Below are 24,409 nucleotides of genomic sequence, written 5' to 3'. Positions count from 1 at the left end.
CATGATCCCAGGGTCCTGGGATTGACCCCGCATCGGGCTCCCTGCTCAGCGGGGACCCTGCTTCTCTCTTTCCCTCTGCCCCTCCTCCCTGCTTGTGCTCTCTCCCCCTCTCATAAAAATAAATAAATAAAATCTTTAAAAAAAAAAAAAGTGAAAAGAAGGTGACTGGATTCTATGTAGAACACAAAAAATACCCATGCTGCAATAACAGTTTTAAATACAAAATGATTTGTAGTCTCTGACTTACCAAAACTATCTCTGTGGCAGAGGGTCATGGCTCTGCTCACGGCAGTGAGAAGGAAATTCCATCTCAGCTGGAAGCTGGCAGCCAATCTGATAAACTCTTCTTTGCTTCTGCTTGGCTATCCCATTTTTGTGAGAGAAAAAATGCTGAGGGTTATGACAAAATCAGGAAGATCGTGCACACAGTTGCCACACACACATGCTCCCAAGCAGCCGGGAGAGAAGAGGAAGAAGAGACGATAAGGCAGCAAGGGAGGCAGAGGCACACTGGCCTATTTCTGGTCTCTCAGCATCTCCCGTGGAGATGATTCCAGGGCAGAACCCTTTGAAGTTGGTGCAGAGAAGGAAAGAGGTGGGAAACTGGCCTTCATTTTTTGTTTTGATCCCACACAATTTTTCGAAAGCGGTCATTTGTGACCGCGGGCAGCCTTGCTGGGCCCACGTGGCAGTCGCCACGGAGAGAGCTGCTGGCGGCTGTGTGCTTGCCAAGTCCGAGCGCGTGCGAAGGCGGCACACGACCCCATACTAATGAAAGTAACGGCGCTGACTTTGGAAAGTACAAAGCTGGCCACTGCACCATGGGCATGACCTGAGGCCTGGAAGGTTCCACCCGGGCGTCCAGCGGAGCCCAGGCCCACGGACAGCTGAGTAGCATTAAACTGGGTACCAGTGAGATGCCCCCACATGCAGGCTGCCAGACTCCATCTAGACTGAGAGTCTCCTTGGGGCTCCTACGAGTCTTGCGGGCATGTGTTGGAATGAATGCCCCTGCAGCCCTCCTAAGTCTCATGGTGTCTGTGGACCACACACAGGGCTCGACCACAAGTCTCTGCGGAGGAGATGCTGGGACTGGCTAGAAAGGAGTGCGTACCCTTTTCCATCTCTGCTGCTCCTCCCTCTGCCCACTGTGAGTGCCCCGGGGCTCGGGGAGGGGGTGAACCCCATCCAGGAGCAGCACCCTCCCCCTGTGGGCTCCTGGCCCCTGGGTTCGTGCTTCTGATCACCTAACACAGGGCACCCGGGAGGAGCCCCGCTCAACACACACAGGGATACTTTTGAAAAGCATCGAGAGAAGTTGCCTTGGGTGACCAGCACTCAGCACAAACGTTTAACCATAAACCCTGAACGCTGTGGTGCATTCCTCTGCTCGCCACCCACGAGGCATACAGGCTTCTGTGTTCAGAAACTGTCGCTGGGCCGGAGCCACCCGAGAACCGGGAGAGAGAATGCGTGACACAGCGGACCGTCTTCCTCTGATAGCGCGCTGCCAGATGCTAGCCACTGAAGCCATTAGTCATCCCCGACATGCCTCAGGGCTTACATTTTCACAGTCTGAGTATTTTATTGACAATAGCCTGTTTTTTATCAGCCAAGCTGTTGCACAAAAACAAGCCCTTCAAAGGCACTGTTACAAAAATACCATTTTTCTAACATGCCTCATTTGTGAAGGCTGAAGATATGGGGGTGGGGTCTTGGGAAATACAGAGTGTTACATGGTCTAAAATAGGGTGAGCCTCTTCGAGGCAGGATTGGTACTACTGGTCTCAGGAGGCTCATCTTGGTTAAAGTCAGAGGTGGAGTGAATACCCAAAACAAAGAACAGAGGCTTGAAAGCTTCTATGGGTGAAGCTGTCAAATGAACACATGTCCCCACAGCACTGCAACCCTAGACAGGCTTACCACTGTTACAGACAGGCTTTGCCAAAGCCCAACGAGGAGAAATAAAAGCCATACGGAATCTGGAATGGTTATCACCCAGAAGCAAAGAATGGAAACAGACACCTGACAAGGGTTGGAATTGACTTTCCTTCCTGAAAACTTTTCTGGTTCATCTTTATGAGGTGTGTGACCCTACTGCCACCTGCAGTCTTTGTGGCCTTAGGTATTACCTGTGCCCTTTCTCTTTGATGGGGAGGACAGGCACACAGACAAGAACAGGTGGCACAGGAAGGGGGAGAGAAAGAAATGTGACTGGAGGCTTAACAGAGAAAGCCCCAAGTCGAGCTCCCGGCCTAGGCTCTCCAAGCCTTTGCTCTCTGCTCCAGGGACGTCTGCTTCTTCTGTAAATAGGTCCTCCATTTTTCCATATGCTCCTTCTGCTCTTGCCAGTCTTGTGTGGACATTGTTCGCTTTCTTAGTTTGCTTTAATCCTACTCACCTTCTACATCTTGTTTAAATCCCGCCTCCCTCAACAAGGCCTTTCCTAACAGCCTCAGCCATCAGAGGACAATGCCTCAAGGCGGGGCAGCCCTGGGCTGTCTTGTTTAGGTCTAGGTTTTACTGCATAGCCCCCAGCTCCTCACCCACCACGCACATGGGCCCCTGCGCAGGGGTGCTGTGGCTTTCTCTGACAGTCCTCTCAGCTCTTACAGTGCAGCTACCGAGGCAGAGAAGGAGGACAACCAACCCAAAGTAACGCCCTATTCAAGTAACACCCAAGTTTCAAGTCGACCAGTAGGACCATCTGTATCCAAAACAATACATCTTTGATTTTGTAAAATCAAGCCTGACACTTGGATGGTTCTGCAAAATACCCAGACCAGCACTGTTCTCCCTAAATAGTCAAAATCCCTCTTCCTCCTAGACATTCTTGCTCGGTGCACACATACACTCATCCATGCTCACCTGCACGCACATGCTCACCCACCCTCACACGCACTCACCTGCATACCCATGTTCACCCCACGCGGTGCTCACTTGCACACACACTCAGCCATGCTCACCCACACACATGCTCTGCCACCTGATCACTCGCACTCAACTGCACATACACGCTCACTTGCACACTCACCTGAGCCCACACATGCTCACCCACAAACACACACCTGTATGTGCCAGCCTCTGATTCCTGCCTTGCTCCAGGATGGAGCGAGACACCACTTCCCTATCTTTAACACCCGCACCAGCCTTGACACGTCTCTGGCCAGAGAAAACTGTTTCATTTCATCAGGTCATGGGCACAGGTGCTAAAACACAGCTAGAATGATCAACAACCCCTTCTTCCCTTTAAAAAAAAAAATCATGGTTTTGTACCTGGAAGACAAATGTTTGGAGATTTGAAGACAGACAATTCAGGAATATGCTGAGATCTGTAGATGTTCCCAGCAAAGCAATCAAACTGCTTAAACCTGCAAACAAAAGAAATAAAAAGATTACGAGCAAAGTAGCAGGATTTTACTCTAGGTATTTGCACACTAGGTGACCTAGGGGACAACACTGGATTGTTATTTCAAAGGAATTCCCTGGGGTCTTGTACTCCTCTTGAACACAAAGGATGAATTCTAAAGCTGGACTTGTCACCTCTGTAGTCAACTAGTTAAGGTCTTGCCTCTGAGGAACTGCCTCTGTCACTTGTTGAAATGGAAAAAAATATTTTGAAATAATAACTACACCTTGTAATTATACAGAACCCAGCTACAGATGAGCTCATTGCATGATACAGACATGAGCTCACCTACCCTTGCCATTTTCACAAAAGGGGTAGTTTATTAATGTCATTTAAACTGATGGTGGACATCAAAGCCGATGAGGGATGTGTCTTGCCTGGGGTTATAAACTCAGTTAGTACAGACCTGAAGGGTAGAGCCCAAGCATATGTGACGTCCGGACTTGGGTCCTCACTTGCACAGGCAGCACCGAGCAAAGAACAGCCTTGGGCTCTCCCACCTTTTGGAATGCAGCTATGTACCAAGCAGAGTTTTAGAAAACCGAGTAGGTTGCCATGGCCCTGACTGAGGCTTGACCAGGTCTCATCTGGAGGATCCTCCAGGGACACCTCAACATTTGCCTGCTAGGCATCAGCAGTGGCGATCAGAATACTGTCTCCCTGCTGGCTCTTTGCCCTCTTGGAGGTTCTTCTATTCACAAGAATGCCAGTAGGAACACAGGCATACTGGGCAGGCATCTGGGGGAGAGGCCTCATGCCCTCCTGGGGCTCCCTGGGCTCTGCCTGGGGGTAAAAGCGGGATCTGGGCAATCACCTGGAGTTTGGGGGAGAGCCAGTAGCCTGGGAGGGGGGTCTTTTGGGCTCCTACTAATGAGCACTGCTTGTCCATATCTCTGAAGTTTGCTAGGTTAGGCCTTTACCTTCTCATTACTGGTTTGGGAGGGAAGGAGCTGGGATTTGGGACAGCCAGTCAACTGGGGCAGGGGTGAGCCACCAACAAGTATGGACCTATTTAAATATTTTAATAAGGGCTACCAAAGTCAGCCCCACTTCAAGGTCAAAGAAAGAGGCCAGGATAATTTGTGGCACATTTATGCACCACTGAATCCCTGTATTCATCTAGCTATGAAGTGTGAGACTGCTACCATGTGCCAGCACTATGTTGGGTGGACTGAGATGAAAAAGCCACAGCTGACACCTGAAGAAACCCACTGGTTCTGGGGAGGCAGCTCTGTGTGAGGTGAGCGTATCAGGACAGGGCCAGGCTCATGGAGGATGAGGCTACTAGACCTTCCTGGGCCATCCTGGCGGAGTGCGTGGAACACGCATGAATGGAGCACGGCCCCTCCTGACAACTGTCCTACAAAGGCCTAGAGATTCGCCTGTAGTCTGGGGGCGGAGGTCATATACCTCTGCAGTTCTCCTCCTGAAACGGCACCCAGGCTCTCCCCACTGGGTGAGGACAGCTCCTTCTCTCACTACTTTCACTTTCCAGAGATAGAACAGTGCTCTCAGCCTGCTTGCCAAGCTCTTTGTATAAGGGACATTTTTTCCCTTATACAAGGGCAGGAATATCCACATATTTACCATCACTTGGTAAGAGCATCATGGCTAAACTTCACCTTGTTAAAAGTAATACTTGGTGATGCTAATAATAGTGACAGCAGAATCTGGCAAGGCAGGGAGCTAACTCCATCCATTTCGGACAAAGTTAGAAAAGACACTGTTGAATCTGCATGTACAAGATCGATGCAGAAATGTTTTTTCCAAAGGAGACACTCCAGGTATTTCCAAAAAGAAGCAACAGCCACCCTCCTCCGTTCATTCATTCAACAGACGTATATTAGCACTGGTGGCCTGGCGCACCCTTCCTCACCCCTGCAGGAAGAGATGTGCGAGCAGATAAATGATAATATCAGAGTAAAGTAGGTCTACCTCTATTAAGAATTCATAAACTAGTGATGGTCACACCAGCCCCAAATATATCCCAAACGCTCCAATAACGCAAGGTGCAGAAGGAAGATTACATTTCCACTCCGTGTGTGTCTCCAGGTCACCGGCGCTACTTGGGTGACTCGGCAGGGCTTTCTTAGAGGTGTCCAAAGCGCCTCGATTGATGATCGCATGTAGCTCTGACTTCAAAACATTGACTCTCCTGTTATTTTTCAACACCGTTCTCATAGTCTAAAAATAATGGAGACGCATAATACTTCATTAAATCTTGTCCTTTTACTTTTGCCTAATCCCCCTCTCCAAACAACTAAGGTTTTTTTTTTTTTTTTTGAGGAGAAAGAGAAGTGGATTTGGGTATGATCCACTAAAACTGAATCCTAAATGACAACTGAAACCGAAATGTTCAAATTGCACACATCCTCAGACAGCCTTTCTGAAAATCACCATTCGGAGTGCTTCTGCTCGGAGGCAGACGTGGTCAGGGCTCTCGGGGCTCTGCGGCTCTTCCTCTCCAGGACTCTTATTCTCTGCCCTGCGCTCCGCGAGCCTGAACTACTCTAGAGAGAAGCACGGCGGCTCTGCCGGAAGCGCAGCAAGGAAAGCAGGGCTCTGCAGACGCCAGGGCCGGCCAGTTCCAGCGGGCGCTGTGGGCGCTCTGATGCTGTCCCTGTCCTTCCCTCGGGCCATGAATTCAGCCACTGGGAGGTGATTTCCTCAGCCATCCGACGGGGACAATCCAGTCCCCTCTGTTCTGGGGTCCGTGGGCTGAGCTGTGGGTCCTCAACACCAGCCCTAGGAAGGGGCACTGGAGCCACCTCCTCCATCTGACAGGGGAGGAGCCCGAGGGCACCTGGGGTGCTGAGTCAACTTTCTCAAAGCCATCGTGTTCAGAAAGAGAAGATTCAGAGCAAGGTGGCTCTAGAACCCGAGCTTGCCGCTTGGGCTGGGTTGGGATGAGGTTTTCTGCGGGAACATCACCAGTTGACGCAATCAGGAACAAGAAAGTGCTGGTGAACAGGATGGGCTGTGAGCACACAGACAGGAAACAACCCCGAGAAAGGTGAAGTTGAGAGAGAGTTTTGTGCAGGAAGGACAGAGACGGTGAAGAGGAGGGCCCAGCAGCGCTCCTCCTGAGCTGGGACTGATTTGGAACAGAGCAGCTGTCTAAGCGGTGTCCTGATCTGGTGTCCACCGGATTTCAGAACAGATTCCTGCGCGGCCTGCAACCTGGTATTACAGAATCTTTCTTTCAGCCCTTCTCTGTCTTCCTCTAACACTGAAGCTACATAAACAACCCAGGAGGGAAAAAGTCAGAGCTGAGAAACCTGGCAGGCCGAACGCAAGGAGTCCATGGGGCCACGCACAGGGTGAAGGGCTCTGTCTGTCTGTTCCAGGCTCTGCCACGATGCCCCTTCACCTCTGACACTGGCTGGCCCTGGTCAGCACTTGCATGGGGTCCTCCTCTGGAACTTCAGAATGTGGACCTACTTGTTCTGCTTTTTCTTCTGCAGGGAGAACCTTTCTGAGCAGAGGAGCAGTGGGGTGGGCTTCTAGCTGAGAGTTTTGGGAGCAGTACGCCTTCTCAGTTAGTGGCCAACAAGGTCCTCCTGTCTGCCCACTGCCCTCTAAGGGGATGGACAGGGCCTCCCTACAAAGGGAGTTACCACCTGCTCTTAGGACATAGTTGCAGCTTTCACTTTTTGCTTCAGGAAACTGCTTTGTTCCCTCCCGTCCTGTTGGCTGAAACCTACCTTTGCCATGTTGGAAAGGTATGTCTTCCTTCTTAGTCTTTTGACAAATACGGTAACTTCTGTTAAGAACAATACACATGGCCATTATTAATGTAGCTTTGAGGTTTTTTTAATAAAGATTTTTATTTATTTATTTGACAGAGACAGAGAAAGCACAAGCAGGGGCAGGGGCAGAGGGAGAGGGAGAAGCAGGCTTTCCACTGAGCAGGGAGCCCAATGTGGGGCTCGATCCCAGGACCCTGGGATCCATGACCTGAGCCGAAGGCAGATGCTTAACAGACTGAGCCACCCAGGCATTCCTGTAGCTTCACGTTCTTATGTACACAGTGGGGAAGAGGACCCACAGCACAGACATGAGGCCTATGCATTTGCTAGGAAGGTACAGCTGCCTAAACTGCCCTCCACACAGGGAGGCCTCCACACATCCTGGGCTTCCCACCACCCACTGACCCTTTCTCTAATGGCTAGGAGATGCTGGCAGGGGCCACTTGACAAAAACCATTCCCCCTGCCTCTCCGTGCCAGAATGTGATGTACTCCCAGCATCTGACATGCCTGCTAAAGGAGTTTAGGACTTTTGCTCAGGAAGCTTGAGATCCCCCAGCTTTGTCATCTCTACAGTGCTCTCCTTAACAACTGACCCAAGGAGGGGCACCCAGGGGGTTCAGTCAGTTGAGCGTCTGATTCTTGATTTCAGCTCAGGTCATGATCTCAGGGTCCTGGGATCAAGCCCCACATTGGGCTCTGTGCTCAATGAGGAGACTGCTTCAGGATTCTCTCTCTCCTTCTATCCCTCCCCTCATGCTTGCTCTCGCTCTCAAGTAAATAAATAAATATTTAAAATAGAAAAGTGACCCATGAAAAGGAAAGAGTGAAAAGAGGAAACATCAAGGGAGTGTGTGCATGCATTCATCTGACAAATATTTATGAGGGACACTCGTGCACTGTTTGCTCCATAAATGTGTGCTGGGTGTTCGCCGGATTGTTGGACAAAGGAGGGCAGCCTCTACCCTCTAGGGGCTCACCCTCTGAGGATGGGTCACCAGATGGGCAGATGCCTTCTCCACAGCAGGGTAAGGGCCCCTGGCAGTATGAGAGCCACCTGGGGAAGAAGGAAGGAAGGGGTGTGTGTGGGGTGCCAAGGGGAGGGAGAGGCCTGTTTGGAAGAAGGTGTCAGGTGTGACTTCATTTAGAATGTGCAAGTTAGGCGTTAGGGAGGGGTGAGGTCTTGGCAGGGGAGGGAGGTGGGGGTTAGGGATGGGGCTGGCAGTCTAGGCAGAGGCAGGAGCAGGAATAAGGGCCTTTTTGGAGATAACCCGTCTTGTGCTGCTGGGGAGCACCAGTGTGGGGACTCCCCAGAGGTTGGGGACAAGGATGAGGCCAAAGGCCAAGCTGTAAATGACTCTGCATGGTGAGTGAAGGCCCGGGGATCAACCAGGCAGCAGGGACCGTGGAAGGTTTTAATGGGTCAGATCACTGTGCAGACCCATCACTAGGGGTAGGTGGAAGTGTGACCGAGGGCGTGAGGCTGGTGGCAGGATGATCAACTAGGAAGCTCTGAAGTAGCCTCAGAGAGGGACAGAGGGAGACAGGCTTGAGGGCTGGAGCAGGGCTTTGTCTCCTCACTTCATGGACCCTCTGTCACAGCAAGTTCTAGACCTCACGTTCCCTGCAGCACCCTCTTTCTGCTGATTCTTGGCTGGCAGTCTCACGGCGCATGGTTCCTGCCCAGCCATGGGAGCATTTCCAGGCAGGTCACAGGGGGTCAAGATTCCCAGTGTGACTACTGAACACAGCAAGGGGTGCAGGGCTGGTGGGTTAAAATTAGATTTGGTCCTGTTCTGAGGGCACTGTAAGAGGACAGCAAAAGGCATACAAAGAAAGCAAGACTCAGCCCTGAGCAAGCTGGCCCAGGAGGAGGAGGGCCCAGTTTGGTGGGGGGGCATTGGAGGCAGCAACAGGCTGTGGTGGAAAACCTCACAGAGGCAGGAGGGGGAGGAAAGGTATTTCCAGAACCAAAAGCATGTCCCACAAACATGGGTGAGTTTTGGCTTTGTAAGCCATTGTGGGCCTTGAGCAGACAAGCAGCCTGGGGAAAGTAGTATACAGAGACTACCACCTGGCAGCAGGACGGAAGGGAACATGTTCTAGAAAGTGAATGGGGGAGACTGAGACCACAAAAGTGTGAATGCTGCAGTGGCCCAAGAGGTGTGAAATGCTTAAGGACATGGGAGGAATTTCTAAGAAGGGAGTTATATTCTTGGAAGCCTTGCTGGGAGCCCACACAGAGCACAAAGAGGCAAAGAATACTGGAGCCAGAGCCCTGGTCAGTCCTGCCTACAAGGCCACCAAGCCCAAGGATTGCAGACTGCCCTCAGAAGCTGGTTTGAGAAGGCACACATTAGCCACCGGCTGGATGCACTGCCAGCTTCTCCCCTGCCTGGACCATGGTCAGAGGCACGTTTTCTGCACCTCTAACCCCGTGGGCCTGCCAGAAGTCCATGTTAGTATTTATAAGGGGCAATCGGTGAAAGGGTGTGAATGGATCAGCACAAGGACCCAACACTGCGCTAAAGAAAATGCCAGCACGTCCGAACTGGTCAGGCCTGCGGACTGCAGTTTAGCACAGGAGGGAAGAGTTACCCGCAGCTGAGGTGTCCTGCCTCAGCGTGAAAGTTAGAGCCTTCATCTACTCTCACAGAATTTATTTTTTTTCATCGAAACCTACCTTTTACTTTGGAGATCTGTACAATGGCTGGAAAACGTTCCAAAGCATTAAGTAGCCACAGCTTAAATTTCTTACTGAATAACCGGACAGACTTCAGGTACTGGATAGAAAAATCTTCCAAAAAGTCATGAAGGAGAACATCCTCAATTCCCTACAACAGAATTGTCAAGATGTGGTGACAGCTGGCCAGGGTATGCATCCCCTAGTTATAAGTGGCCCCGCTCGGCTGTGCCACAAATACAGAGAGAACGCTACCACGCAGCCCTTGCCATTGCTCGATGTGCGGGGTGTGCAGCCAGAAGGGGATTTTTTTTCAAAGATCTTAAAATATTGATAATTGATTCAAAATTTTCAGAAACACTATTTCAGCCAAAAGTAGGTGGATCAAACCCACTATATAAGGGCTGAACCCAGCCTCCAGTTTTCAACCTTTGCGTTAAACACTTCTAGGCTAGATTGTTTCCTAAAAAATAATAAAGTAAGAGGTAAAGGTTCATGACCAGTTTAAGGAGAACCACAGAAATTATATGTAACTGATCCCCAAACAACAATGATCACTCCGGAAGTTGAGCATTTAAGAAAAGCAAGGAGGGGGCGCCTGGGTGGCACAGCGGTTAAGCGTCTGCCTTCGGCTCAGGGCGTGATCCCAGCGTTATGGGATCGAGCCCCACGTCAGGCTCCTCTGCTGTGAGCCTGCTTCTTCCTCTCCCACTCCCCTGCTTGTGTTCCCTCTCTCGCTGGCTGTCTCTATCTCTGTCGAATAAATAAATAAAATCTTTAAAAAAAAAAAAAAAAAAAAAAAAAAAAAAAAGCAAGGAGGAAACCCCCGCACTTATATTCCAAAGCAATTACTCCAATTACTCATTTTAAAGACTTCTTTTGTTGAAGTTACCAGGGAAAAAACTTTGACTCGGTGCAGGGCTAACTAATCACTGGAACCATCGGTCACCAGGGGTATTGGCTTTCTCTTTCCATAAGGTAACTCTTGCTGAATTTAAAAAGAAAATTTGAGTTTTAGGGAAAGATCAAAAGGCTCCATCAACACGGCTATTTACTCCTTAGAGGGCCTGAAGTCCACAGAGCCTGCAGAACAGGAGGGCTGCAGTTCTAACCCCAGCATCTGGTATCAGTTTCTGAAAAGGACACACACCAGCAAGGCAAACAAATGTCTTCCTACCTTGTACAGCTGCACGTCGTAGCATTTAAAGAGCTGGCACACATCGGGCAATGTCATAAGCATGACTGTGTCTTGCTGCAGAGATTTCCAGAAGGAAGTGAGCAAGTCCTCCACCTGATGAGGGAACAGAACATACCTCCAAAAACTCATTTTGTGCCTGGTGAGACTGATCCCCCCATTATAGACTTAATCAGCCTCAAATGATAATGGGATGAATTCAGTCTAGTTAATGTAAAGCTCAGCCTATCAGCTTTTCTAAGCTGTGTTTTGAAGGTGTTCTTTCTAGCATCAGTGAGCAACTGCCAGTTGGATGGGATGATGTGGAATGGTGTTTGCAGGAAGTTTTCTGGAAGGAAGGCTGTTTCTGACCACAAGGGGGCTCCTCTTGATTTGTAATAGGATGAGGATCTGGCCACAGGGCACAGACCACAGTTTGGAACAAATGTTCATTGACTGACTCCCTCAATTATTTGTTAGCTCAGAAGGACGTGTAACAATATGTAATCAAACAGGCCTCCTTGATAAGTTAGAATTCACTTCACCCAAGGACTGTGTGAGCCAAAGGGCACCAGTATCATTCTACACAGGAGCCGTCCTTAAAGGTTTCTACAGACACCTTTTGTTGTGGAACAAAATAGCAGCTTCCCTACTTTTCTTTATGCTTGTCCATGTTGACTCTTCAGACTGTATTATTGAACCAGATGGCCAATCTGAGATGCCAACTAATAAAGTCTCTTGCCTTTTTGGGATTTTTGCAGGCTCAAATATTTTGTGGCATTGAAATACGTGACACACGTCCTGCCAATGACTCCTTGCCAATAGCAAGGAGCTATTCCTGTGTATAGGCTGCAAGGAAGTTATGGCCAACTCTCAGAGTACCCGACGACGAGCCCGTGATTTGAAATCCTGTATCAGGGCATTAATTCTAGAGAAGACATCACCAAAGAGACCCATAGATATTGAACAAAAAATGTAATAGTGGGATGAGAAGGATTATTTAATCCTTTTACTGTCAGTTTGGTAACTTCGGAGCATGGCTCTTGGGGGTTGGTGGGTCTGAATGAGGCAGCAACCATGGGCTCAACTCTGCTAACTCCCTCACCACCCTTGTCCAAAGTCATCCAATCCTGCTGCACCTTCTTCAGAAATATTTCTCCAATTTGTCCATCTCTCTGATGTCATTGTCACTGCTCCAGACTTGACCCTTCCCCTCACTTCTCACCTTGACCATGACAAAACCTCCCCATTGCCCTCTGCTTCAATATGGCAATCTTGCATCACTGCTCCCCCACCACTTTCTCAATCAATCAGAATTCTTCACAGGGCTCGAGGCCCTTTCTAGCACAAGACTACTTTCCCACATCCCCTCTGGTTCTCTCCTTTCGAGAGATTAACATCTAGTCATAGTGAACTCTCTTCCATGTCATGCCTGAAAACATCCTGCTGCTCTTGCCTACACCACTGGTTCTACCCGGAACCCCTTCCCTACTGCACTTTTTTTTTTTTTAAGATTTTAATTTATTTATGCGACAGAGACAGAGATAGAGACAGCCAGCGAGAGAGGGAACACAAGCAGGGGGAGTGGGAGAGGAAGAAGCAGGCTCATAGCAGAGGAGCCTGATGTGGGGCTCGATCCCATAACGCCAGGATCACGCCCTGAGCCGAAGGCAGACGCTTAACCGCCGTGCCACCCAGGCGCCCCGCCCTACTGCACTTTTGAGTATATCTGAACCTCTGCTTTTCTACTGCAATCAACAGCATCATGGCTTACCCTTGGGAGACTCTCTAGCCATCTTTGTTACGCTTCCTCCTGGCACCCAGAACGATCTAATCAAGCTGTGATTCTAGAACTTGCCATATTGTATCATATTTATTGGCTTATATTGCTCCTTTTAGTAGCAGACTATAAGCTTCTTAAGCCTTATGAGAATACCTTCCTAGTTCCAGAAATGGCACTAGTCACAAGGTAAGAATTAAGTTAATGTTTGATGAGCAAATGAAGGGAAGGAGTGTATTAGATACTCAATGTGGATGGATATTTACAAAAGTTCATCAGTAGGACAGGGGCCATCCTGAAGACATCTTTGTCTCTCCTTCACTATAATGCTTTACACTGAATAAGTACTAAATGAACTCATGTTAAGTGAGTATTATCACTCCAAGTTGAAGTACTTAGAACACTAGGCATCAGAAAAGCTTTCATTTAAATGTGTGCTTGTTTCCCTGGATTTTCTATTGCAAAAGATAAACTTCAGAATGGTTAAAAGATTTGGTTGTTTTCCACAGCCAATTCTAGAATAAAACCCCATCGTTATAACACAGATGACCCTGCTTCAAAGTCTTGCTTCTTTTTCAGTTAGCATGTATCAATAAAATGGCTGTTTAGCATTACTGAAAATTCTAAGGTGAATAATATTACCAATACTTTATTCAAAATCAGCAGGAATTAGATCTTAAAAAATAGCTGAATTATATTTGAAGCATAAGGTTACATTAACACCTTGGAAAACTTCCAAATGATTAAACTGACTAAAAATATCACCTCAGATATCACCTCAATATCTATAAATGGCTGACTTCTAAGCACTACAGTGCAATGAATTACCACTCGACATCCCGAGGGGGTCTTTTCAAGTACAATGATTAATAATGAGTCACAAATACTTGTATTTTATAGATAAAACCCTACCTTCTCAAGTTCTTGGTTCCTCACGTTCTGTAAAATATCTTGGCAATAGTTGTAGTATTCATCGGCAAGAAAGGCCATCTAGGAAGGATACGGAAAATCTTTTCAGTCTTGAGGTCACTTCAAGAATGGACGGATCCTCAAAGACCTCTCTGAACCCATAGAGGCTGCTGCTTATGTTGCAGGCTGTTATGATAGCAGCTGGGCTCTGACGGTGCAGTTTATTCATGTGTAGCCATGCATAAACATTATTGGCCTAACATGGACATAGCTTCAGTTCTGATGTCATAACTCCAGGGTCTGTACCACCCACTAAAGAGGCCACCAATCTCTGACATCTTTCTCCCTAAACCCTTATTTCCCCCTTCATATTCCCCAGTCCCAGTTTCTAGAAAATCTGCCTATCTTTTCTCTGCTCTCTCATAGGGAAGCCCTCATTCTAGATGACAAAGTTGTCCCAGGTAGAGCCTTTCTATAGGAAGTGAGGGGAAGACCTGAATTTCCTGACGGCCACCAAACCCAGGAGGGAATATTGGTGCTCACGGGTCTGGGAGAAGGCAAATATTACTCCATCTGGTTCAAATGATCACAGGCAAACTAAGAAGGCATTTATTCCTCTAGGCATCAAAGGCGTGAAAGATTAGTTTCTCCCATGCGTGCAAGCCTACCATTTTGTAGGAATACTTCTTTGCCAGTTCTTGTTCCCAGAATGGACATCTCCTGAATTCAGACAAAGGGGATCCAATTGGGTCTGTCCTTATTGGTGAATGATTTTCACACTAGAAATCATATACACATGGATTATCTCTTGAAAATAAAATGCATTTTCTTGTATATAAGTCATGTAATAATCACATTGCTACCACAGGTTAATGTTCTATGTAACCTTTTATCCACACCTCTGGACATATTGATCCTAGTAACTTTTCCCCCTTATTTCATTCCAAATGATATTAACCTTCCCCTATATTCTATAAACTCTGGTCATCAGGAAGCAGTTACAACTGAATATATTACTCAAATGTGTCATTCTTGTGGTCATGTATTACAAGTGCTGTATAGTAACACGTGATAAAAATATTATCTATGAATAATTTAATACCACAAATACATTTATACAATCCTTGTCTATATAACTGTCCCTCCAAAATAAAACCATATCCTGTCTAGGTCATGATGCCTGTATTATAAAAACGGTTAGTTATATCAGAAATCTCAGGGCCTAACTACCAAGGAAAATGAAGAGCACAGACTTCAGAAGGACAAATTACAGAATGGTCAAACATTTCCATCAAGGAGGAAAAAGGTAACATGGCAGAAAGCTAATTCAACATTGCTTCCTGCTGTCCCCTTTGAGCAAGGGAAGGCAGGATCACTGCTGGTTGATTGCAGGACCTTGATTTTATTTTAAAGGATTTCTTCAAGATTTTCCAGAACGACTTTTGAATAATTTCCATTTCAATGGAGCAGATTGAAATCATTCCTAGGAGTTGGAAATTGAGCTTGTGAAGCCTGCCACATTGGATTGCAACACGCGTGAGAGTTTTCCTTCATTCCCTCTCCAACCCAGTGGCTTTTGCTCTGTGACAGTACAGTTCCGAGATCAGTATTTCATCCTTAGATCTTACATCCTCAGATCTTATCTACTTAGAGCCTCACTGAGTTACTCACTTGTATCTTGCTTAGTAGATTGTTTCTGCGGTTTGCAGTATGTTCCTGTCTACAAGCCACGTGATGGCACAGAGGCCTGCACCCAACCTTATGGATAGCAGTGGCACTCAGCTGCCACTCCACAAGGCACTGCACATAATCGAGAACAGGCACTGCCACCTTCCTCCTTCTCTCGTGCTCCCTTGTTATCAACCCATATCACAATGAGGATCAGAGGAGCTTAGCGTCATGGTTAACAGTCTTTTCAGTGTCCTAAAATCTGTACTACTTAACTCTGTGTAGTCCTGAACCCCCTTGAGAATCTGATGAAAGCAAGTGACCCTCTCCCTAGAGAAATGCACACTATGCGCTTAATACTGTGAAGATGCCAAGGTGAAACTCCCCTGAGTGATATTTTTGGAATAAATAGAGGCGTGGGTGTCTAAATACATAAAATAGCCTCACAGAAAAGTGACTGCTCACAGGATGTCATTTCCTGTGGGTGCGGTTTGGTTCCCACTGGGTTTGCGCTGGGTGCTATTCAACCGCCATTCCTCCTACTTTGGAACACTGGCTTTATTCAGAGTCATTGGATGGACAATCCTTGTAGTATGTGGGTGTAGGTCATCAAGAAGGATGGGGCTATTTCGTGGAGTTCACTGGCCTGGCCATCAATCTTCTATTAGAGAATCACTAAGGAATTATCCAGTCCAATTCTGGCTAGCTTCTCTTACCCACCGCATCTTACCCTAACTGCATCCATTTTCTCCATAGCACACCCTGACCTTATGCATCAATGCTCCTGAGGCCGATGTTGCTACGATCAAAGCCAGGGTTTCTCAAGTGTGGTCCTGAAACCATCTACATCAGAACCCCCAGGAGTGCTTGGGGTTCATATCCCCAGGGCCTAGTAGATCAGAGGAGGGCAGAAATCTGTCATTTAAATCAGCCTCTCAGGTGGGCCTTACACATGCTCAAGTTGAGAACCGCATTTCCAGGAAGACTGTTCTTTGTCTCACTGCAGAAATCTCTACATTTCAACATGGCAAAGACATCACAACTCTACCTGTTCAATGTACTATGTACTATCGTAATAAGGTACTATTGTATATTACATACTATTGTAGTAATGTAAGAAATCATTGCAAGGAGAATGCGAAAGTAATCAATTACTTAAAAAATAATAATAAAAAACAAAGTTATGTGTTCCTGGAGTTATTTCCTTCCAGACTCTTCCTGTGAAAAGAACTGATCTTTCAGGAAAAAAAATTGTTTTAAAATCACAAATGGAAATCTTTTTTTGCAATATAAACAATCAGAAATCTAAAATGAAAGTATGTTACAGAACATACAGAAGTTGGAATTTCTGCAGAAGGCATTCAGGAAAGAATCAGAGGGATTCCCATTCTGTAGAAATAATTCAGCAAAATGACAAAGAAAAAAGTGAGAAATTCTATTTAGATTTTCCAGGTATATCGAATGCACTTTGGGATTTTCAATAGTTCCAAAAAATGTCATTGTAATCTTTAGTGAGCACATACTGTGTGTCACACCCTAGAGATACAATGACGGACCCTTTCTGTCAATACCTGACCCTCTAGGCATTATCTGCCTCCTCTGTCAATTCTCCTGGATGCTCCTTCCTGCATCCTTGGCAACACTGGTCACTCAGTTATCATCCCCAAAGCAAACGTATCCTGTCATTCTCCTTCTAAAGATGCCTCAATGGTGGCCTACAGTCTCCACCAGTCTTCGCTATAGGTGAAATGTAAAATCCTCAGCCTGGCATTGACAAGCTGTCTACCATCTGACCCCACCCGGAGTGTACTGCCCCACCAAATCCTCACCTCTTCCTCCTCACTGCCCACACACTTCCCAGCATGAATGCAAACTATGCCTTCAAGACGAATGCCTCCTAAAAGAAGATCCAAGTGACCCCTCCGGGATCAGCTCAAGGGCATTATGGCAGGCAGAATAATGGCCACCAAAGATGTCCACATCCTAATCCCTGGAACCTTAGATGGTGAGAGGGACATTGCAACATGTGATTAAGGTTAAGGACTTTGAGATGGGGAGATTATCTGGATCATCCAGGCAGCCCCAATGTAATCACAAGGGTTCTTAACAGTGGAGAGCCCTTCCCAGCTGCAAAGAACCAGAGGGATGGCAGTGTGAGAAAGACTCAGCCTGCCTTTGCTGGCTTTGAAGACTGAGGAAGGGACCATGAGCCAAGGAACATGGGCAGCCTCAAAAGCTGGAAAAGACAAGATATGGATTCTCCCCCATATTCCCCAGAGAGACTGTAGCCAGCACTTTGATCTTTGCCTGGTGAGAACCAGGTCAGACTGTGACTTCCAGAACTGTAAGAAAATAAGCTTGTGTTTTAAGCCACCAAATATGTGCTAATTTGTTACAGTAGCAATAGGAAATGAACGCAGGCCACCTCTTCCATGAAGCCTTCCTTAATCACTCTGGCCTGCTACAACATTTCTCCTCCAATCCCGCTTTGGACTTCCCAACCCACCTACAGTCCTATGCTATGCCATAGCACACCAGTTATTTCATGTCTATCCTAGTTCCCCAACCCCGAAATTGTATTCTATTCGAGTATAAAGAGTATGCTTTTGTTTGTTTTTACTTTTTTTTCACACCTCATTCAGTCCTCAAGAGCGCTGGTCACAAAAAAAAGTTTTCAAAAAGTTGTCCATTCAATGACACCTATCAACAAGACAGTATCAAAGTACTACCATGTCATCTTGGCCAACTTAAGTAAAATTCAACTCGTGACATCATAGATTAGCTATTAATAGTTCTGGCGTCCTAATTCAAAGAGCTATAACTGTAATATGGAAACACGTTCACACAAATTTATTGCTAACAACCTGTACATCCTTCTTAATTATAGCAAAAGAAAGACAAACAGCTGATATGTAGCAAACAGTATGCTCCCTGGGGACATCTGTCCTCAGCATAGTATGTGGCACACTGTGGATAATCAACAACCCTGGTCAAATGGATGAGAGGTTAAGGACCACATAATAAGAACATTAAACACAGGAAAACAGTTGCATCTGATCAGGCAATTACTGAATATTTCAGGGTCTATTATAGTAAATCTATTTTATTCCATACTCACTGTTCCTTCTTGTTGAATAATGCTGTTATAATTAGTAGATTTTTCAAAGGCAATGATGTCTCCACTGTGACAGAACAGATAACAGAGCAATAATTTTAGTAAGCCACCTGTTTCTGAGCACAAGGATGAAATGTTCTTCCTCTTCCTCTTCTTCTTTTTTTTTTGCAGCAAGTTTACTTATATGGGGTGTAACTTTTATTACAAAACTCTCTTCCAAGTTTCTATAATGACTGGTGATTAGCACCAGCTTGGAATTAAAAAAAAATCAATCTGTGTAACTGGGACAACCATGTATTTCTTTTGAAGGGTTTATTCCCCTCAGAAGTGAGGTTATGACATCACCATGGGTAGAACTTGCTCCTGAGAGAAAAGAAAAAGCATCATGGAAATGAAGTCTTACACTTTCTGATTTGTGGCTTTTAAAATGATCAATTCAGAAATGATAATATCCTCTGAGTTGATGGATGTATCAGAGCTCCTTCACAGAACAAGGAAATGGAGAATAATGAGATGTACATGGCATTTCACCATGCCTTGGATTCATACCTTATAATGAAGACATTTGTATGTCATGGAGAACAGATTCAGCCCTCCCCACGTAGTGTGGGACATTTTCCCTTTAATTCTGGGTAGTGAGAAACTGGGAGCCCACCGATGACTCCCTTTGCACAGGAAATGTGTGTTCTGGGAAGGAGATGCCAGGGGAGGTGGCCTCTCCTTCCCAGCTCCCCCACCATCCTCAGAGCTGCAGCTGCTCTGTCCACTCCAAGTCAATATATATCCTTGCACCTGATTTTTTCAACACTCTGTAAACATACAAAGAGAAGAGGAAGGCAGTAGACTAGTGGTCTGCTCTGGAAGCAAGGAGATGGTCTTCAAGGTAGGATGGCCTGGGAGGAAGTCAGAGTCCGGGGGAGCAGAGGGGATGGAGGTCAATGCTTTCATCTCACACAGGGAGAGACTACAGCCCCTTTCAGCCTCTCCAAAGCCCCAGAAACTCTCTGCTAAAGGTTTGTGTCCATCTGGTCTCCAAAGTTGTGGGAAACTGGGCAGAATACTTGATACCCATCTGATCAACATTTCCACATAATATCCTATTTCAAAACAGAGCAAATAGATTCAGTGTCTGGATACAAAACCACTAGAAAGCCGCCCTCTTCACCTTCTATTAAGAGCTGTTAACACAACGGAAATTGTACTTTGGAGTGCTCAACGGCAAGTATATATATCCCCCAGAACACGGGATATATATACATATATATATCTCCCATCCACATAGCATGATGGATTGATGGATGATGCAAGGTGAGCCACAGGTGAAGAATTTGAGATGTCTTGGAATTCTACTTGTCATATCTCAATGATCTCTTAGGTAAGTGTGGACAATGATGGAGTTTCTCCAGGCAAAATCTGTAAGCAGCCCATTGCCAAACAGGTTCTGGGAAATTACCTCAAGACCAACAAACAATAAATAAAACACTGGATAAAACCTAGAATGAAAGAAGACAAAAGAGGGGGCTGGGTGGCTTAGTCGGTTAAGCGTCTGCCTTGGCTCAGGTCATGATCCCAGGGTCCTCGGTTTGAGTCCCGCATCACGTTCCCTGCTCAGCAAGGAGTCTGTTTCTTCTTCTCCCTCTGCCCCTCCCCCCTGCTTATGCTCTCTGTCTCGCTCTAATAAAAAATAAATAAAAAATCTTAAAAAAAAAAGAAAAAAACAAGAAAATGTCAGAAATGAAAGATCACTGAGTAAAGGGCTAATAGAAGAGGAATTTAAATAAAAATATATAGTCATCAACCTTTAAGAGATGTTCTAAAATTCACTTGTGAGGCCTTGCCTCAACTAAATTGGAGGGAGAGCAATTTCTCTACAATTGTATTCTGTGTTAATATGGTACTCCTAATATATTGTCTTTGGAAAATGAATGCAAGACCATGGTATGAATATATTCAGCCCCATCCATCCGTCCATCCATCCATCCATCCACCCACCCACCCAACCGTCCATCTGCCATTGCCTCATCAAATATCTACTGCATGCCTACTATGTCAGGCATTGCACTAGGCCTTGGGGGGATATAGCTGTGATTGTGGCAGACAGTCTGTTCTCACAGAGGTGGCAGCCTATAGAGGAAAAAAGATGTTACATAAATAACTGCAAAGACACTGCTTGGGAGTTGAGACAGTTGAAGTATAGGGTGTTAGGGGAACATATGTTGGGGGGGCATGCTATCCGTTTGTTAGTTCGACAGTCTAAGTGCCTGTAAACTAGCAGCTTGATAAACTCAGGAGAGTGTCACTTGTGATTAGTTAACCCCTTTGGTTGGTACTTATCACAACACTATTTGGACAGCACTTACTAAACTCTTTTGACTCCTTTAGCTACTTAGAAACAGGAGTATGGAAGCTAGAAGGTTTGGTTTCTGACTTAAAAGAACAACAAGGGAAACCCTCTGCCTTATTGCTCAGTCCCCCTCTGCCCCAACCCTGATTCTGGTAGCTTTGGAAACCAATCAGTTGAGAGTGATACTCTCAATTATTTAGGATTTATAAGAGCAACTCCCAAGTTTCTGCCATGTGTTCAATGTAGTATATGAGTTTAATTCAACAGCCGTTGAAAGGAGGGTGGTGTTACCCTCCTCACTGTTAAAAGGAGGCTGAAAGGGAACTCCCTGCCACATAGAGGCCTTTGTGTGTCAGACTAGGGGACATAATCCCACTATTCTCACTGGGGCGTTATTTTATTTTTATAACATTTAAATTGGGGGATTTTATTCTTTGAAACAACAGTGACAGGAAAAATAAAATCTCTTCAAAGAGAGATGTTAATAAAAGTGCCCATCTCCCTCTGGCCAGACGGTAATAGCTTGCTTGTTTAAAAGAATGGCAAGGCTGCCTCTTCCAACCTTTGGGATCCCTTAATTCAGCTCAATGGCTCATAACTCTATTTATTTAAAAAATGACCTAGTCTCAAAGGCCCACTTCAAGCAAAGATGCATGAAAGTATGCACCAGTTAGTGAGAGGGAAGGAGGCAGTATCAGAGGCAGGCTACAAAGTAGGTGAGTAGAGGATCGCTGTTGGGAGACCAGCTTTGTGGCAAAAGGGGGATCCGTGGGGGCCCAGGTCAAGGGCATTGGCACCCAGAGGATTTGGCCAACTAGGCCAAATGGACGCTGCAGGCATTCGGCCCATGCTTTAATCTTAAAACTGGGCTGAGCTAGAAAGGGAGACTGCGGTAGACAGGTGGGGTCTACCACTCAAGAGGAGGGGCAATGAGGGTAGGGAGGCCAAAGCAGCATTAGGGGTGACAGTTTCGGCTCTTAGGGTGCCAGTCAGGATGGCCTCGTGTTCTAGGGGTCACTGCTACTGCATCACTTCCCGTGTGCGGTTCTGACTCAGTCCTTTGGGACATTTATTAGATTGTGGTCAAGAGCATAGTCATTGCTGAAATATGGTTCTAATAAAACCACACTAACATCCAGAGCCAGCCTTGCCATGAACGAAGGGCTTTCAGTCCAAGAGGTCTTCTTCCACCATTCCCTGAGGCCTCAGATGCTTTAACAGTGCCAAATCACGGTGAAGCCCACAGCTCAGGAGGGACTGCGAGTCAAGTCTGCCCAGTGAAGTCACTTGTGTTCCTTGTGAACTGTCTCCTCAGCTCCTGTGCCACAGGGTGCAAGCCAGCCAAGGCCCAGAATGTCAGTTTTTAACTTCTAGGAATAGGAAGGGGTCAGGAGGGTCCCCTGGAAATGGACGGAGAGAGACCTGGGAAGAAGGAAGGCTCAGAATTTGCACAGTACAATACAGAATCTTGAACAGACTTCCTGCTGAGCAGAGAGCCCAACGTGGGGGTTGATCTCACAACCCCGCGATCATGACCTGAGCTGAAATCAAGAGCCAGGTGCCGAACCAACTGAGCCACCAAGGCACCCCATTACTTTAGTTAGATTTTATGATCAATTTGGCTAAAGAAGGATCCGGCGTGAAGAGGACTGCAGCGACATGATTATATGGCACCCAACTCATCTATTTTTTTTTTCTTCCATAAACTCTTTCAAATGCAGTGTTAGCTTAATATGCTTTTTGGCATTTGACTTTCTTTCAGTCTAACTACAATTTGCATTCACATTCTCAGGTTTTGACATCATTTGTCATTAGTCCAGACTTTCATTTACATCATTTTGGCCTCATAATTTGTCCTCTCAAATCACTCCAACAGCAGTGAAACAACTTGAAACAATTACAAAGGTAAGAGGATAAAAATGTAATAAAACCTAATTCGTGGACCATACTTGTTTGGTGTCAGATTGCAGAGCAAAAGTGCTTCATCTTCCAATCATTAAAGGATCTAATTTCAATTTTTACTCAAAGTACATGAATAATTATATTTCCGTTTGATTAGGAGAAGGTGACCTTAACTTGATGGATATTTTTATAACTGAAATTAAAATAGTAAATATATGTAGTCATAGAAGGACGTGTGTCATAGGATTGCAAAAAAAGCTTTCTTTGATATAATTTTGCTTCTACTAATGATACTAATCGCTACAGTCCACTGAGCATTTATTTGTTGCTAAGCGCTTTACTTTGCATTACCTAAATTCTTCCAACAATCCACAAGGTAGCTACATAATAATTCATTATTATCCCCATTTTATATATTGGAAAAGAGAAACAATTCAAACAGCTAGAGACCCAGCTCTGACTCAGAGCCTCATCTCTATTACCCATTCTACTCTTCTGTCTTATGAGAGGCATATGTAGGATAAAAATATTGTACATGAGAAGAACAAAGTAAGACATCAGGTATTTGAAACTTAAAATAGAAAAGAACTACCTTATTTTTAAAACGGGTTTGCTGAGTGTTGTTTGTGCATTAGTCATATTCTGCGTTGGGGGCTGGTGTTTTTTATGCTGCTTAACTGTACTCTGACCCATTAGATTTTATGAACAACTTAATTGCAAAATGATGACCTCAGGGAACACGCTGGGAAATGTTGAAAGTCTATTCATTCACGTTCACCCTCCTGAAGTAAAACTCAGCAACCAGAAGTCAAACTCCACTGGCAGACAGCAAACAGCACGTTGTCTTGTGGCGGCTGTCTCTGGCTGGAGCTGGGTGAGTGAGGGAGGCTTTGAGCAAACTGGATCGTCCACAGTTCGTGAGCTTAGGAGTGTTACCTGCTTTTAAAGTCTTTACCAAGCAAGAGTGCAGTCTAGGGTATAATTCTTCACATGTATGTTTCTTGAGCTGCTAGACAGCAACCAGGTAATACGTATTTTTTTAACCTTAACAAGTTCTAACCAGCCTTGGAAACCATAGGGTGGACGGAGCCAAAAAGCGGGTTGCAACTTGGACACATTATTGGTGCCTGAGAGTTAGGCCCTCTGGGGTTCCTCAGAGCCAGGAGGGCTCAGCCCTGCCGGGTGCCATGGCTGCACAAACAGAAGGAAAAGACGCCCTTCTTGGGTCTGGAGAAAGACTCTGAAGGAACTGCTGGCGTTCTCTCTGACATCATTAGGTCTGTGGTGCCCACAATTGCCAGGGTGACAGCTCCCTGTGAACTCATTCTCCTCAAGGGGTGTGTGGCCTGAAAGCCGAACCCTTTGCCTTTCTGCTTTGTCTGCACAACTAGCCAGCTGTGGACCCACAGCCCCGGATTCCGCAGGCTCGGGGCCCACTGAGGCAGCCCCCTGAGCTCATGAGCTGGCAGAAGAACAAAGGACCGAAGAACAAAGGCATGGAATGTTGAAGGCACAATTTTAGAAGCTTTTTAAAGGCTTTTAATATCCTAAGTTGGAAAAGCTGGGAGAGAAAGAAAGGAGAGAGGGAGAGAGGGAGGGAGAGGGAGAGGTGGAGAGAGGGAGATCGTTGTTGGGGGAGGAATGAGGGCAAGGGTTAGTTTCCATATTTCCTGAGAG

General features: G+C 46.2%; 1 protein-coding gene across 1 annotated transcript in view; it reads right to left on the bottom strand.

Moving 5' to 3' along the window:
* RFX8 (RFX family member 8, lacking RFX DNA binding domain) overlaps nucleotides 1–24,409 on the bottom strand; it is a 68,459-nt gene that overhangs the window by 7,460 nt on the left and 36,590 nt on the right. The window contains exons 3-10 of the mRNA XM_011224912.3: nucleotides 14,372–14,482; nucleotides 13,731–13,784; nucleotides 11,018–11,131; nucleotides 9,841–9,991; nucleotides 7,114–7,172; nucleotides 5,437–5,593; nucleotides 3,277–3,371; nucleotides 248–362 (exon numbers count right to left, since the gene is read on the bottom strand). Of these exons, the coding sequence (XP_011223214.3) occupies nucleotides 248–362; nucleotides 3,277–3,371; nucleotides 5,437–5,593; nucleotides 7,114–7,172; nucleotides 9,841–9,991; nucleotides 11,018–11,131; nucleotides 13,731–13,784; nucleotides 14,372–14,482 (856 nt within the window). The remainder of the gene's footprint in view (nucleotides 1–247; nucleotides 363–3,276; nucleotides 3,372–5,436; nucleotides 5,594–7,113; nucleotides 7,173–9,840; nucleotides 9,992–11,017; nucleotides 11,132–13,730; nucleotides 13,785–14,371; nucleotides 14,483–24,409) is intronic.

Source organism: Ailuropoda melanoleuca, chromosome 4 (genome assembly GCF_002007445.2).
Source record: "Ailuropoda melanoleuca isolate Jingjing chromosome 4, ASM200744v2, whole genome shotgun sequence".
Lineage (NCBI taxonomy): Eukaryota > Metazoa > Chordata > Mammalia > Carnivora > Ursidae > Ailuropoda > Ailuropoda melanoleuca.
This window is presented reverse-complemented; position numbering and strand designations above follow the sequence as displayed.